Genomic DNA, 18039 nt, shown 5'->3' on the forward strand with positions numbered 1-18039 from the left:
CTCAAAGATTCATCAATTTGGCTATAGGGGACTAGAGACTCATCACAAGAGTTTGGAGAATAAAAGGCAAAGAGGTTTGACCAATAGTAAAATAAGAATCACAAACAAGGATAGGACCATGCACATTAAAATCATGAGCATTTTTATTAAATAGGGGATTGGGAGCATTTTCAAATATCTGAGATTTGTAGCTTGAGCATGCACCTCATTATCATGAACAAAAGAGGAAATAGAATTTGAAGCATTTGTTCTAGGTTCACTAACGGGATCATGTGACACATCATGGGAAATCATGCTAGCATTAGAAGAATTAACACATTGCACATCAAAAATTGAAGCACGATTACCCATATTATAGACTTCCCAAGCAAACCAAACATAAAAATCCCAAGCATCTTCGATAGAAAATGCTCTAAATCTACCTTTATGCATTCCTTCAACTATATCCCTAGTTTCATCATTCAAACCAAAATAACAAATCTCACAAGCCCCCCAAAGACTACAACTATTATAGTCAAGAAATCCCTTAAGTCTATTGAAATATTCACAAAAAGGCTCATCGTCATATTGAGAAAATGAGAGACATGCAATTTTTTTTTTTTACAAAATAAACAAAAATCAAATAAAAGAAAACTATATACAAAGACCTAGACTAAAGCAATAAAAAACACTCAAACATAGACACCATTCCCCGGCAACGGCGCCATTTTGACGAAGGGAAAAACTAGGCCGTTGAAACTAATCCTCCTACGATCAAACTAAATTTATAAACACTTAACAAACCTATATACAAATATAGAGGCAAGTCAAGGGTCGAACCCAAAGGAACGGTAATGTTCAAGCGCTCTTGTAGGCGTCATTCGAAGTGCGCCTACGTTAAAGCATGTGGTGAATATGCTTGGCACTCATAGGAAGTGGGAATTGACATATACGATTAGGGACAAGGAAAGTAGGGAGCCGCCAACAAGTTTTTAAGGAACTTGTAAACCGACGGATCATAAAAGGAAACCACGAATAAGGGACAACGAAGGCAACAACGATTGACCCGTGAAGGTTACACCCCATTCATAATCCATGAGATTACTAACTCTATACGGTTCGGAACCACGAAAGGAGGATCGGGGATGATGGTACGAAGTGAGTCATGGAGTCACATTCGCCCGTATTGGCCTCTACTCGATTTTTATAGTGAAATGCATTCCTGTGATCTCAAAGGCATACAAACAATAATTCAATTCGCTCCAAGCAAACCAAAATTGAAGCACGATTACCCATATTATAAACTTCCCAAGCAAACCAAACATAAAAATCCCAAGCATCTTCGATAGAAAATGCTCTAAATCTACCTTTATGCATTCCTTCAACTATATCCCTAGTTTGTTCATTCAAACCAAAATAACAAATCTCACAAGCCCCCAAAGACTACAACTATTATAGTCAAGAAAATTAAAACTATGCTTTTACCAAACATCAAGACTAATCCATGGACTGTTCAAAAATATGAATTTAATAAAATACGATTTTTTAAGCACTCTCGAGGTTAAATACTAAACCCGACCAATAGTGGCGGTGAAAGGTTGTTCATCATCGGGTTTGGTTTTGGGGAGACATTTTTAGGTGTCTACAGAAGCCCCCACTTTGACTGAGTTTGTGGAAACGTCAGTTTTGAAAACGATAGTCAAAGTAGCCGATAGGGACGGAGAATGATTTAAGACGTTCTGCGATCCTAAATCATTCTGTATACGCCGATACCTGCAGAATAATGTTAGTTCTACAGATAAAAGAGTAAAGGGATAGAATGCTTATCTAACACTAGTGTATTGGTGGCAAATGAGCTTGGTAACTTCCTATGCTTGAAGGAATCCACTGGATGACGTCTGTTGAAATGCTTTCCATGCCTGAGGAAAGCCGACTGAGGAGTTTGGTAGTTTTCTAAGCCTGAAGAAACCTACCGAATAATACTTTCCATGCTTGAGGAAAGTCGACGTATGAATTTGGTGTCATTCTATGCTTGAAGAAATCCACCGATGATGCTTTCCATGCTTGAGGAAAGCCGACTTGGCAGTTTTCTATACTTGAAGAAAAATCCACCGATAACGCTTTCCAAGCTTGAGGAAAGCCGACTTGGCGGTTTTCTGTACTTGAAGAAAAATCCACCGATAACGCTTTCCAAGCCTGAGGAAAGCCGACTGATGAATATGGTGTCATTCTATGCTTGAAGAATTCCACCGATAATGCCTTCTGTGCTTGAGGAAAGCCGATTTGGCGGTTTTCTATACTTGAAGAAAAATCCACCGGATAATACTTTTCATGCTTGAGGAAAGTCGAAAGATGATGAGATTGCAAGTCTCTGTGTATCGAGAACCTTGCGCCGTGAAATGATGGTGGTCCGCTTGTCCCCGGACGTGGGTTTTAGATGGTCCGCTTGTCCCCGGACGTGGGCTGTAGATGGTCCATTTGTCCCCGGACGTGGGCTATAGATAAGACCTGCAAAAATAAATTTGCCAATGGACTCGTATATACAGTGATTGACTTGACCACTAACTTGACCAAGTTTGACTTGATGTGACATGACATGTGTATGACTTGTGAGTGTGTGTGTGCGCAGACACAAGCAAACGAAGATGCAAAAGCAAAAATTTTCCGTCAATTTTTGTCATGAGTGGAGGGTACCGACTTTCTCCCGAAAAAGAAATATGTGAAAACTGAACTTTTATTTTTGAACTTCCTTCGATGAAAACTTGGAAAAAGTTTTTTGAACTTCCCCAAAATAAAATAATGAAAAGGGAGAGAAGTTTTGAACTTCCTCCTTGAGCAAGACGAAATGAATCGTATGGATTGAATTGTTTGTCCTGAAAATAATGTATGCATGATGCATGCTCTTAGGCCAGGAGGCTAAGGACAATTACATCATGTGACACAAAAGATGAATGAACTTAAGTCATGGAGCTAAGCATCATATATGGTGTAAAGAAGCAATTTTGAACGTCACTTAGGTCTGGAAGCTAAGCACGTATAGTGATTATTGCATAATGAACGTTCTTTGGTCAAGGAGCTAAGCACGATATGCTTTGTATGATTAAAAATCATTGATATATAAATGTTTCTTAGCACATTATGCGAAACAATGAACATTGCTCGGGAAGCTAAGCAAGTATACAATGTTTCTTCTACTGAATGTTGTCTTTAAATATGATGAAACATGCACAGTGTTGAAACAAGATTTCATGATAAAGGGCTCTTAAAGGGAAGGATGATTGATATGGATATGGATGTGTGAGTGAAGTGTGTGAATGTGATACTAAGGCTGACTGCTAGGGTTATGGCGATGGAAAGAGATGTGAGAAGAGTCAAAGATGATGACTCTTTAGGCTAGGTAGGCTACATGATGTAGGTTCAAGCCCCCAAGTCTAGCTCTAAATGGGTAGGGGTAAGCGTTGGATATTCTTTGACTCGATCATGCATGAATATGAATATTGAATGTGGCCGCACCTCGATGTGAGGTTGCCTACGTATCCGTTAGGAATCAGGCCGAACGTAGCTCTAACCGAACTTTGCACAAGTGTATGTACACCTCAAAGAGGTCTTTCAAGGGTTGTAATGTAGTTAACTTGATGGTTTAAGGAAGAAAGAGGTAAAAGTGTCAAGAACCGAGAGAAGCCCCCAAGATGTGTAATTGTGAATTTGAAAATTTTGAATTTTGCAAGTTTATTTTCAACACATTTTTTTTTTTTTGCTTTGAACTTTTTTTTTTCATTCTTTTGAATCAATGTAGGCAATCTCAGATCATGCAGTCCATCACTCACTTAGCATTCATGTTTCTCAGGCACGGTACCGAGCACTCGATGAGAGACGCAATTTGAGACGTGTTCATATCAAAGACATTGGAACACTTGCCTTTAGACATTGTTTTATTGTTTCTTTGCTGCTTTCTTTTTTTTTTACTTGCTTTTTGAATGTTATACAATTACACATCTTCCAATCCCAGGGTTAAGTGAATGTGGGTTGAAGAAATGAAGGTCAAACGTTAGACGAGGCTCAAAATGGTTGATGACGAAATGGAATGTGATTGAACGGTTAACAGGGAATGACATGGTTGCAAAGGTGCCTCAAGTCATTGGTGTACCTTGGGTTTAGTTCGGTAATTGATTTTTTTTTTAATTATTGTTTTTTATTGAGAATGAATGAAAAATTCTATGATCGAGATGTAAAGGAAAATTGCTCATTTTATTAATGGAAAAGGTGAACGAAACACATGAAACATATACAAAAATTCAAAGTGGAAAACCTATGCTAGACATGAATGGGGGAATGGAGAAGAATGATAAAGAAAGAAATCATGAAATGTTGCATGAAAGATCTGTGTGCCTTGTATTCATTACTTCTTGCCGCCAGGAAGTTTGTTTGTATCCATCAAGTCTTGAATGACGTCCTTCAAATTCCAACATTGCTCCGTAGTGTGGCCCCTTCCTTGATGGTACTTGCAATAGGCATTGGGATTCCATTTGGCGCTCCTTTCTTCAGGTTTTGGCTCTGGAAATGGCCCAATAGGTGTGATCAAGCCTTGACTGTAAAGGCAATCAAAGGCCGCATCATACGTCATTCCTAAAGGAGTGTAAGTTCTTTTCTTCTTGGGCAATGGAGTATCAAGAGCTAACACTTCGTTGAGATCAACTTGACTTACATTGTTGGTAGTATTTTCGTGCTTAGAAGACGAAGAAGAAGGATGGTCGTTCTTCTTGTTTTTCCAAGTGTTATTATTGTTACTACCAGCAGTCTTTATTAGCTCATCCTCGATATTGATGCCGATGTCGTATACAGTTTCGAAAGTGTTCAGTGGAAGAAATTTGAGATGTTCCCTATATTTATGAGTCAGATTTTGAATAAAGAGGCGAACCATCTCTCTTTCTTTGGGGGGATCTACCAAGAGTGAAGCTGTTTCCCTCCACCTGTTCAGGTAAGCGGTGAAGCCTTCATTCTCTTTCTGTTTGAGAATGGAGAGTTCACGTTCAGAAGTTTTAGTTTGAATGTTACACTTGTAACGATTCATGAAACTTTCGGTGACATCTTGTCAAGTCGCAGTATGCTTGACATCTAAGGAATAAAACCATTGTTGGCAAGCATGTTCTAAGGAGAGAGGGAACACCGTAGGGAAGAGTGTTACGTCCAATCCCTTAAGAGCCATGGTTGCAGAGAACGCCTTCAAATGGAATATTGGATTGTCAGTAGGCTTGAACTTTAGAATATCAGCAGTGGAGAACTTTTCAGGGAGTCTGTCCTTCACATCCAAAGGAGTGGGAGGTCGTTCCACATTAGTGAAATCCTCAGAAATCTTACTCATTTGTTCCTTCAGTTTGTCAAGGGTGGAAACAGTGACCTTGTTTTGTTCCATGGTAGTGACCCTAGTGGTAAGGGTTTGCATCATGGAAGACAGTGCCTCAATGGATTTGTTGATGTTCTCAATGTCTTCTTTAGTGGCCATTGAAAGGTGATGATTAACGGAGATGGCAAAGTTCTCTTTGAACGCCTATTAGATCTGAGAGATTGTTGCGGTAATGGCTCGAGCCGTATTGATCTATCCCTGTTCCTTGACCAAGTACTGTGAAATAAAATAATTCACTTAATTGTTTGACTCATTGCTCAAGATAGGAAAGGAAGGAAAAAAAATAGACATTTGAAAACAGGTGAGAAAACTCCACTCACTTTTTTTTATTATGACGAAAAAAGGGTGCATGAACCTAATATACGATCATAAACGACCTGGTGCACGACTCGAGTCGGAACATAAAGAAAGTGTGTGGACTATACTTGACTCGTGAGTGACTAAGTGATGTTATAAGACTCGTGGTATGATCGTATGGCTAGACATGTGAACAATAACCAAAATGACTGACGCGAGGACCAAATTAACACGGAAGACTTGACTGATGCTTTCTAGTTTTTTTTTTTTGGAAATTCCACCGTGTCACGGTGGAAATTTGCCGTGACACGGTAGAGTTTCCCGTGGCGCGGCAGCCCCCTCTTTTTTTTTCTTTTGCAGGTCCACCGCGCCACGGTGGACCGTGTCGTGACACGGTGGACAGTCCCGTGTCGAGGCAACCATTCTCGTGCCACGGTGGATGCTGACGTGGCACGGGAATTCTTTTTTTTGCAGGTCCACCGTGCCGTGACACGGTGGACAGTCCCGTGTCGCGACAACCAATCCCGTGCCACGGTGGATGCTGACGTGGCACGAGATTTTTTTTTTTTTTTTTGCAGGTCCGCCGTGCCACGGTGGACTGTGCCGTGACACGGTGGACAGTCCTGTGTCGCGGCAACCATTCCCGTGCCACGGTGGATGCTGATGTGGAACGGGATTTTTTTTTTTGCAGGTCCACCGTGCCATGGTGGACTGTGCCGTGACACGGTGGACAGTCCCGTGTCGCGGCAACCATTCCCGTGCCACGGTGGATGTTGACGTGGCACGGGAAATTTTTTTTAAAAAAAAAATCTATAAATTCTACTTGTTTATTTTTAAAGGGAGGATACCATCCGACTTACTCCGAAAAAAAAACGACACAAAAACAAGACTTCCCTAAAATACGGTCAAAAAAGTGGTGCACGACTTAAAGCAAAAAAGTGTGTGAACATGACATGTGAGTGATTAAGTGAGGTTATAGACGCGTGTTTTGACCATATAGCTAGACATGACACAAAACTGGACACAGCATTCGCACAAAAATCGAAAAAAAAAGACTGACAGGACACTTTCCTGGGCACCGTGTCACGGTGCAGACTGTCGTGACACGGTGCAGTCTGCCGTCAGACGGAAGACAGCCCCGTGTCACGGCACTGTTCACCGTGGCGCGGCAGAACATGTCGTGACATGGTGCGCAGTTCCAGGTCAGTTTTGTGATTTTTCTAGATTTTAACCTATTTTAGATCCGTACTAATTACTATGTGAGAATAAAAACCCTCGATCATGGGTTAAACAAAAGAGAAAACACATGAAGGTTAGCACCAAACAACCACATAGCATTTAGGCACGATGATGTAAAAAAGTTCGCAACCTAGAGTCAAGATCTATGTTCAAATATTGGTCAAGTTTTGGGTGTCAAAAGAGTACCATGGTTAAGAGTTTGGACGCGTTAGCAAGGCAGCCTCCCTTGAGGGAATATGCCAACAGGCGGCTCCGCGAGTTCGTGATGAAATCGAACTCGACTCCATGGTTTGGGTGGATTTAATAACTCGTATGAACCCTTATTTCCATGAGCGTTTTTGGGTCGATAGAGCTTAAATCCCCCGGGCTAAGACGCATGTAGAACACATACGTTTTTTCAGAAAAATCGAAGGAAGTCGACTATGAAGAAAGAAAATAAGCCACCGAACTGATTTTAGGACTGCCGTGACACGGCAAAATTTCCCGTGTCACGGTACTGTGCACCGTCAGACGGTGCACTGTACCGTCAGAAGATCTGACTGGTGCCCTGTTTTCCTTCGCGCGCAACCAAGTTATCCAATTTTTCCTACGGGACAGACATGAATGCGACGTTAAAACGTCTATGCAGATGAAAAAATGCCAAATTAATCACAAGAATATTTTTTCAAGAATCTTTTAAGTCTCATCCACTCATCTTAATTAAATACCGATCACTCAAATCGATAAATAATTAAGAATCCTCCCCAGTGGAGTCGCCAAATTGTAGGCGTCGTTCGAAGTGCGCCTACGTTAAAGCATGTGGTGAATTTGCTTAGCACTCATAGGAAGTGGGAATTGACATATACGATTAGGGACAAGGAAAGTAGGGAGCCGCCAACAAGTTTTTAAGGAACTTGTAAACCGTTCACGGATCATAAAAGGCAACCACGAAAAAGGGACAACGAAGGCAACAACGATTGATCCGTGAAGGTTACACCCCATTCATAATCCATGCCCAACAAAGGACCATGCACATTAAAATCATGAGCATTTTTATTAAATAGGGGATTGGGAGCATTTTCAAATATCTGAGATTTGTAGCTTGAGCATGCACCTCATTATCATGAACAAAAGAGGAAATAGAATTTGAAGCATTTGTTTTAGGTTCACTAACGAGATCATGTGACACATCATGGGAAATCATGCTAGCATTAGAAGAATTAACACATTTCACATCAAAAATTGAAGCACGATTACCCATATTATAGACTTCCCAAGCAAACCAAATATAAAAATCCCAAGCATCTTCGATAGAAAATGCTCTAAATCTACCTTTATGCATTCCTTCAACTATATCCCTAGTTTGTTCATTCAAACCAAAATAACAAATCTCACAAGCCCCCAAAGACTACAACTATTATAGTCAAGAAATCCCTTAAGTCTATTGAAATATTCACAAAAAGGCTCATCGTCATATTGAGAAAATGAGAGACATGCAATTTTTTTTTTCACAAAATAAACAAAAATCAAATAAAAGAAAACTATATACAAAGACCTAGACTAAAGCAATAAAAAACACTCAAACATAGACACCATTCCCCGGCAACGGCGCCATTTTGACGAAGGGAAAAACTAGGCCGTTGAAACTAATCCTCCTACGATCAAACTAAATTTATAAACACTTAACAAACCTATATACAAATATAGAGGCAAGTCAAGGGTCGAACCCAAAGGAAGGGTAATGTTCAAGCGCTCTTGTAGGCGTCATTCAAAGTGCGCCTACGTTAAAGCATGTGGTGAATATGCTTGGCACTCATAGGAAGTGGGAATTGACATATACGATTAGGGACAAGGAAAGTAGGGAGCCGCCAACAAGTTTTTAAGGAACTTGTAAACCGACGGATCATAAAAGGAAACCACGAATAAGGGACAACGAAGGCAACAACGATTGACTCGTGAAGGTTACACCCCATTCATAATCCATGAGATTACTAACTCTATACGGTTCGGAACCACGAAAGGAGGATCGGGGATGATGGTACGAAGTGAGTCATGGAGTCACATTCGCCCGTATTGGCCTCTACTCGATTCTTATAGTGAAATGCATTCCTGTGATCTCAAAGGCATACAAACAATAATTCAATTCGCTCCGAACTATTATTTAACTAAATTGGTTTAATATTAATGCACACATAATTCTAAAATATTGGTGATCACTTCAATTAATAATAAGATTAAAAGGACCCTAAACCGGTTGTCCAAATTATCTTATTAGGCGTGATTTTCAATTACATATTCCCTTTAAACATGCAATATGGTGATCATAATAAAAATAGTAGAACAACATTAATATTAAAACCAAATTAATCACAATTCCAACAACATAAAATCGTTAGAAAAATAATAAAAATAAAAGGAGCATGATCCTTACTTTGATTCTGTTTGTTTGCAAATACAAAATAATAAACGAGTTAGTAACTTCAAGGAAATAATAAAGCAATGATTAAATTAAATTAAATAAAGTAAAGTTGATTTTGAGGCCAAACCCTCAAACAATTCTACCTTTCATGCCTTGGATTAAGGATAGAACCACGAGTAAAGTATGGACTCCTTTGAGTACTTGTAGAAGGAATTTTGAAGTGAAAAGGGTAGGCTAGTGTTTAGGCTAAAGCATAGAAGAGGGAAAATAAAATTAGAGAATTACTCGGTGCCCCGTTCATCAGAAATGAGGGGGTATTTATAGGGAAAATGTGCAAAGGGAGCACACGGAACCTTAAAATGATAAAAACCCTAAAAAAGTGTCCCGTGACACGGTCAAACTGTACCGTGACACGGGAAGCTCCACCGTCAGACGGTACACTTTCCCGTGACACGGTACATTTTTGGTGTGACGCGGGAAATTTTCAGAAAACGGGATAAAAAACGTGTTAAGGGTTTACGCGGAAAAGACACGGAATGTCCCGTGTCACGGGAAATCCCACCGTCAGACGGGAAGGATTCCCGTGACACGGTAGGTACCTGCCGTGGCGCGGGAAATTCCAGCCTGTTTTTCCGTCTAAATACATTTTTAACCCTAATTTCCTTCGGCATTTTAAGTGCCGATTGATAATTTCGGGCCTTTTCTGACTTTTTATTATTCGGGCTAAAATAAGAAAATAATTAAAATTAAAATAAATAATAAAACAATAAAATAAAAAAGGCTTGGGCTAAAAATTAATTAATAAGTTTGGGCTGAAATTAAAACTATGCTTTTACCAAACATCAAGACTAATCCATGGAATGTTCAAAAATATGAATTTAATAAAATACGATTTTTAAGCACTCTCGGGATTAAATACTAAACCCGACCAATAATGGCGGTGAAAGGTTGTTCATCATCGGGTTTGGTTTTGGGGAGACATTTTTAGGTGTCTAGAGCTCTCAATCATGCGCCTAAGCTAGGTCGAAGACAAAGATAAAGAGAGAACACTAACCAACTACCAAATAAAGAAACCAAACAAATAAAGCACTAGGAACGGGGATCAACAAATAATCATGGAAATTGTAGCAACTCGGAAATACATGCAAGTCAATGGTTGTGAAGACTAATGGCAAGCTCAATCAAAAGAGTCAACAAGCTATCTCCTAGAGGTCAAACTAGCGCCAACTACGAGAGAATCTAACTTAGAGCTTCACTAATCAAGCTCAATCGACAATTACAAGCTACAAATCAAAGAGGTCCGTATCATTGTAGACTCACAATGCAATCTAGCATAATTCTTAAGGCCTAATCGAATTACACACATGCAAACTTCCATTAATCGATTTAATCTCAACAATTAATCAACATAATTCCCAAATTAAGCATAATCAATCAATCATACAAGTTTCACCCAATTCCTAGCAAACAACTACACTAACATCATCATATAATCAACAAATAACTAAAGAAATCAAGAATCAACAATCTATGAAGAACAATTACACTAATCAACAATCAAACATCAAAATCAAACCAAACAAATATGAAATCAAACAAAGCAATAAAATGAGATAGAGTTAAGAATGCTCATTGATAATAGAGAATATCTTCAACACAATTGTCACCATTGAATTTTCAATCTCTCAATCACCATTGAAATTCCTCACTTTCTCTCTCTAAAATCTACTCCTAAACTAACCCTAAAACTAGAGAGAGAAGCTCTCAACTAAGCTAATAATATGATCTAAAATGTGAAATGAAGCTTATTCTAAACTTGCCCCAAAAATCGACTTTACAAAGTATTTATAGGGGCGCGAAAACAAAAACCGAGCAAATAAATACCCAGGAAGGCGCGCCCGCGCTGCATGGGAGGCGCGCCCGTGCTGCAGGGGTGGCGCGCCCGCGCCCGTGCCTTGCACGCCCGCACATCTCTGGGTTTCTTTGATCTTTTCACGGCTTTATGCGTTCGCTAAGGTCTTCGAATGAACGCAAAATCATGATGATAATGAACACTAAGTGAGGCAGTCCCTAAAGCACATGAATGTGGGTTCAACACCCCATATTCATGAGAGCACGACTTGAGAGCGCGAGAGCTAGAACTTAGAGAATCCACTTCCTTGCATCTTGAGCTTTCCAATTGCCATGAGCTTGCTCCAAAAGCTTCCTCCACCTTAGTAAATCACCAATATCAAGACCCGAACCTCATACAAACCTACAACCACAAAAATAGAGTAAATAAAGGAGAAATGACTAGAAAAACCATAGAAATGCACAAAAGCTACAAAATAAGAGAGGAAATGTAAGACTAAGATCAAAAGCATAAAACTAAGCATTTATTAAGCATGAAAGCCATGAAAAGAAGGTGAAAACAACCTAAATGCTCATCAAATGGGTGCCATTTATGACACCCATCAGGAATATGTCATTTTCTTTATAAACAAGCGTTGTTTACTCCTTTAGAGTATAATAAGTATATTCGTATGTTCACTTAGACTGCTAGAGTAAGTTTTATTCTTTTTATTTTATCTAGTGATTTTTGCGATTTGTGCACTACTCTATTATATGACCAGTTTACCTAAGCTATAAAGTCCACTACTCTAAAGACTCATGCCCAACCAATATAGGGAAATAACAAACATCCCCACACCTAAATGAGTACTATATGTTATATTGCTAAAGGGACCTCCTTTTATGTACGCTTGTTATAATGTCTTTGTCTTTTTGTCCCGCAGTTAATACTTAATCCGATAAATATAAGTTCGAACCAAACCCATCGATAATTATCTAAGGACAATTGAGTATTGTATGGACGAGAGTAAACGGTAAATATTTGTGAATACGACGCGTAGTAATGAAGTATGTATGAATAGTAAAGATAGATGAAAATTCGGATCGTGTATTGAGTTTCTGTGAATGATGTTGCATGATTATCTTCAATTTTGGTATCTTACCTATGTTCGTTCTCCACATACTTAATGGCTCTGACATTCCCTTTTTCTTTTTTTTTTTAATTTTTTTATTTTGTTTTTTAATCACTCTGTTTTGCTTATTCAGTCTAGTTAGTGTATTCTTTTGTCAATTTTTGATGTATAATCGTCAATAGTGAATTAACGTTACCTTTTTTTTATCCCCCGCGGTTAATATTGTATCCAATAAATTTTAATTTGGATCAATTGTATCAATATTTACCCGACGCTAATTGGGACAGCTGAATTTCATACGCGTCATATATTGCATTTCACTATGTAAACACTATTTGACACTATTCCAAATAGTAATTTCCGTTACGTTAATTTGCGTTGCCGACATGAATTTGGTCTTCTATTTTATTTGTTTTCCTGTTGTTTTGATCTAGTTTCGTATCTTTTATCTTTTTTTTTTACGATTATGATAAATATAAATTTGTGTTTTATCAGTAGAGTAAAGCAAGATAAGGGTTCACCTTTTTTTAAGGTCATCTGGTCAAGGAAATATAGTTTACTCTTGACTACCTGGAATTTATGTCGTATGACTTAATAATATTGTATTATTTTTCATGGTGTATTTTCAGTTTGACCATGTCTATCTTATGATTTTATATTATTTACCTTACTTTATACTTTTAGTAAGGGTTATTATTTGTAATGCTTGTACTTTTAAGGTTTTGCCATATGTTTAGATGTTCTTGGGTAAATTTATATGTACAATCTAATAAGCGCAGGGGTTATTGTTTTTACTTTTTTTTTTATATAAGCTCTAAAATATTTTGTCCAATCCTATTAGTATTGTAACCTAATATCTTTGTGTAACTTTCAGAGCTAACATCTCAGAGCTGATATTTATTTTATAAGTGTTGTTTTAATACCTTGGTAAGTATAATAGTCACTAAATAAATTTAGGCACTCTGCTATCGTATACCATGTGAGTATTACTGAGTTGTGCCATAACTTGATCATTTTTTTTTTGTAATACCATGGCATTTTAGAACCTTTTTATGTGAATATTAGAGTTGATTTTATTACGGTTTTCTTTATTTTATCAGTTTAAGTGTTGCAAAATAGATTAAGTAAGTTTGTTAAATATAAAACGAAAAAATTTAATATCAAGATTCTCATTATTACCAAAATCTTGATATTTACCAAAATAATCCTTGATTTTTAATTTATTTACCTTTTTAATTTAAAAATTAACCCCTTTATTTTCCTATAAATACCCCCCCTAATTTTCAAGTTTAGGACACACAAAAAATTCCTACAAATTCTCTCTCTAAAAATTCTCTCTAAAATTTTTTCTCCTTTAATCTTTGCTTTAGTTAAAATCTCTCTAATTTAGCTTTATTCTTAAATTATTAGCTTATTAAAAGCATCTTATAATTAAGTTGATATTTTTATTTTTATTTAAGAGTTGTTATCATCTTTAATTCCTATAAAAAAAACACAAAAATATTTCAAGTTCAAGCATTATTTTTTTCATTATACTTGTTAAAAAATATTAGTATGTCTATATTAAAAACCAAAAAAAAAGGGGGTTTGTTTCTCAAGATTTAGCTTTATTTTTCAAGTTTATTTTCACTAATAAAAAAAAAAGTTCTTTAGCTTTATTTTTGCATTAATTTCCTTTAATATCTCAAAACTCCAAAAAAAATCACTTAGTCTCCTTTATTGCACTTTAATTAAGGAGTGATCATCTTTTCATCCTTGATAAGTAAGAAGGGTTATCCAAAAAATTGCTACATCTAGTTCGAATTATTATCTTTATTCCTATCTTAATTTCCTTAATTATTATTATTATTATTATTATTATTATTATTATTATTATGCTAACTAATGTGTTTGTTTTCATGTGATGTTACCAATAGGGGTAATGACGATATTAGGTGCTAAATTAGCCCTAAATCTTTCAGTACTTCACATTAGAAAACCAAGCCTATTGGTGAGGTGATATGTTACAAAGAGGGGGGGTTAATTGCATTTTGCATTGCATCTCTTTATAATGCATTTTAAATATGAAAGGTTAATACATTCATGTGAATGACTAATATATATTTTAAAGAATGATTTATTTCTTAAAGTGAGCTTAAAGACCTAAGGAATTAAAAGTTAAGCAAAGGTTGTTCAAGAGTAAAAAATTACTTACCACGACCCAAAGATGGCCTGTGAAAAAACACTTACGACAAGAATCAGTTCCATTTATTTAGCTCAAGTGCTAAAACTTTTCAAGAGCTTTCCAACCATATCTCACAATAAATTTTTCGATTTTTCTATGATTTTTAATGATTTGTTTAGTTCAAGCTATCAAAGAGATGAAATATGCAAGTTTTTCTCTTAATTGCTTTTTAAAAGTTGTATTAATTTATTTTTAAAGAAATAATGGTGGTATGAAACCTATATTACACTATATTATATATATACTTCTTAACTTATGGAGTTTTAATTAAAATGTCTTTAATCTTATTTTAAAAATGACTTTAGAAATAAAAGTTTTAACCAGCCTTAATTCTAAGTGTTATTTTAAGAATCTTTTATTTTATTTTAAGATGACCTCAGAAATAAAGTTTTAACAAACATTATTTTCTTTTATAATTTCGTGAACCTTTTTATTTCAAACCCTTTTGTGACTCAAGAATGAATCATAACTTTGCTTGTTTATTTCTAATAATTAATGATAGTTAATATAAGGTTATGGCCTTATTTCCAAACATGAGGTTAAGATTAATTATTTAGTTGTATAAGGTTGTAACAATTTTCCATCTCCATAAAAATAGGCTTATATCCCGTCATAGTTACTCGATGGATTAATTGGCAATTGGATATGATTAAGTAGTTTATTGTTCCCTTTTATTTGGAAGTAAGGCCTTGACAAGTGTCGTGGTTTACTTGGTCAATTCCATTAAGCCTAAACACATAACCCGTAAAACCTTACAAAATTACCCTTGAGTGATTTTAAACCCAAAGTGAGATTATATAGTGACCCCTTACATTTTCACTCCAAAAAATACCTTGATCCACTTAAAAGTCGTCAATCGGGATGCATTTGTTAAATTGTCTTATTCAAAAGACATCTTTGGTGATCGCTAATCGGGGTGAATTTCCTCAACCAAGGTGGTTCATTTTACTTTTATGAGTGAATCCGTCAAAGATCACTAAAATCCCACTTACAAAAATGACATTTACGTCAATAACCCAAATTAAAAACCCAATGGAATTGGTTATTTAAAACATGACATATGTCCGAACTACGAAGCTTTTGATCCGTGAATGAATTTAAAATCTCACTATGATCGGTACGTAGTGCAACTTTGGTGCTCAAACCTATGTGGTTTACTGTTTACATGTCTTAAAACTTGATTTTTAACAACGCAATAGTAAGAGCCCATTCCTTAGAACGGAAGGGAAGACAAGTTCTAGACATTCAATTCTCTTAACCTAAACCCCGAACCCTATGCCTTATTTCTTTTTGTGGAGTTAGCAATTGATTTTTTTTATTATTTAAATTGACTGTTTTAAAAATCCGTCCTTATTCGGATAAAAATAAGATGGCGACTCTAAGTTTTTAATTATAAGTCTTATCAGACACTTAAGTGGAACCTTTTATAGACTAATCTCTTTCTAAGGCGTAAACCAGGTACCACAAGGGGTAATGTTGAAAGAGAAAATGGGAGCCGAGGGAATGGAGACAAACCTAAGAGAACCTATTTTTGTAAGAGATGTGCGAAAAATCACCCAGGAAAGGATTGTGAGGGAAACCTAGTGACTTGCCGCTACTGTCCAAAGCTAGGTCACCATGAGTATGATTGTTATAAGAAGGTCTCTGATGAGCAGTCGGGTAAACCCCAAGATGAGAAGAACCAACCCAAGCCAGCTCACCCTAGTGGATTCATTCCCAAACCTACACCCAACAACAGTGGAGCCGCTCCCAAGGGTCATGTGTTCATGATTAACAGCCGTGAGGCTGCAACTGCTTCTGATGTGGTAATTGGCAATTTCTTTATTTGTTATATGTCTACTAAATTCTAGTTTGATTCAGGGGCGTCTCACTCTTTTATTTCTAGAATTTTAGTAGATAGACTCAAGTTAGAGAGTGCGGTGTCTGTTTCCTTAGATATTGCTATCCCGTCAGGGGAAGTGGTGAGTTGCACTAAGATGCATCAGGGTGTACCTCTTTTCATTTCAAGTGTAGAGTTTCCGTTAGACTTAATCGAGCTTGACTTACAAGATCTCGATGTTATTTTGGGGATGGACTGGTTAGGCAAGTACAAGGCATAAATTGATTGCGAGGCCCAAAAGGTCACGTTGTGTGTCCCGAGCAAGGTTAGAGTAACTTATCGAAGGGAGGGGAGGAAACAAGGGTTAACGATCATATCTTCTTTGCAACTTAAGAAGTGTGTAGCAAAAGGACATCCACTGTATATGTGTAGTGTCCAAAGGATAGAAGAAGGAGATGGAGATGATGGGAAAAATATTCCAGTAGTAAATGAATTTCTTGACCTTTTCCCCGAAGAAATTACAGGGATGCCACCTGTGAGGGATGTTGAGTTTACTGTAGACATAGTGCCCGGGACAAGACCTATTTCAAAGGCTCTATATAGGATAGCCCCGGCTGATATGAAAGAGTCGAAGACTCAGTCAGACGACTTGCTGGAGAAAGGATACATTCGACCAAGTTCATCACCATGGGGTGCACCGGTGTTGTTCGTAAAGAAGAAGGATGGAAGCTTGAGGCTATGTATAGATTACCGAGAGTTGAACAATGTGACGGTTAAGAAGAAGTACCCGTTTCCTAGGATTGATGATTTTTTCGACCAGTTGAAAGTGGCGGGAATATTTTCGAAGATCGATTAGAGATCAGGGTATCATCAGTTGAGGATAGTAGAGTCAGACATTGCAAAAAGTGCTTTTAGGACTCGTTATGGGCATTATGAATTCACTGTTATGCCTTTTGGGTTAACCAATGCACCTGCTGTTTTCATGGATTTAATGCACCGAATTTTTAGGCCATACTTAGGTAAGTTTGTTGTAGTGTTTATTGATGATATTTTGGTGTATTCGAAGGATCGAGATGAGCATGAGGATCATTTGAGGGCGGTATTGTCAACCTTAAGAGAGCATCAATTGTACGCTAAACTCTCAAAGTACGAGTTTTAGTTGGAAGATATAGCTTTCCTAGGTCATGTGATTTCTAAAGAAGAAGTATTGGTGGATCTAGCAAAGGTAAAGTCTGTAAGTGAATGGCCGACCCCGAGGAGTGTGTCAGATGTTCGTAGTTTTCTTGGGTTAGCGGGTTATTATAGGATATTTGTTAAGGATTTCTTGAGAATTGTAAGGCCTATGACGAGCTTAATGAGGAAAGAATGTAAGTACGAGTGGACTCTGGAGTGTGAGAAGGCTTTTCAGACATTAAAAGAGAAGTTGACTATGGCACCTGTGTTATCCCTGCCTGATGGAAGTGAGCAGTATGAGGTGTATAGTGATGCGTCAAAGTTAGGGTTAGGTTGTGAGTTGATGCAAAATCAAAAGGTGATTGCTTGTGCCTCGAGACAGTTGAAGCCTTATGAGGTGAATTACCCGACACATGACTTGGAGTTAGCCGCAATAGTGTTTGCATTGAATATTTGGAGACACTACTTGTACGGAGTGACATGTAGAATTTTCACCGATCACAAGAGTTTGAAGTACATATTCACTCAAAAGGAGTTGAACAT

At 37.3% G+C, this 18039-nt stretch overlaps 1 protein-coding gene across 1 annotated transcript in view; it reads left to right on the forward strand.

Moving 5' to 3' along the window:
• LOC110728772 overlaps positions 1-16603 on the forward strand; it is a 40867-nt gene extending 24264 nt beyond the window's left edge. Inside the window, exons 2-3 of the mRNA XM_021908447.1 lie at positions 15963-16309; positions 16355-16603. Coding sequence (XP_021764139.1) covers positions 15963-16309; positions 16355-16603 — 596 coding nt within the window. The remainder of the gene's footprint in view (positions 1-15962; positions 16310-16354) is intronic.
• The last annotated feature ends 1436 nt before the right edge of the window (positions 16604-18039 follow it).

The sequence above is a fragment of the Chenopodium quinoa genome, unplaced genomic scaffold (genome assembly GCF_001683475.1).
Source record: "Chenopodium quinoa cultivar QQ74 unplaced genomic scaffold, ASM168347v1, whole genome shotgun sequence".
NCBI classification, from domain to species: Eukaryota; Viridiplantae; Streptophyta; class Magnoliopsida; order Caryophyllales; family Amaranthaceae; genus Chenopodium; species Chenopodium quinoa.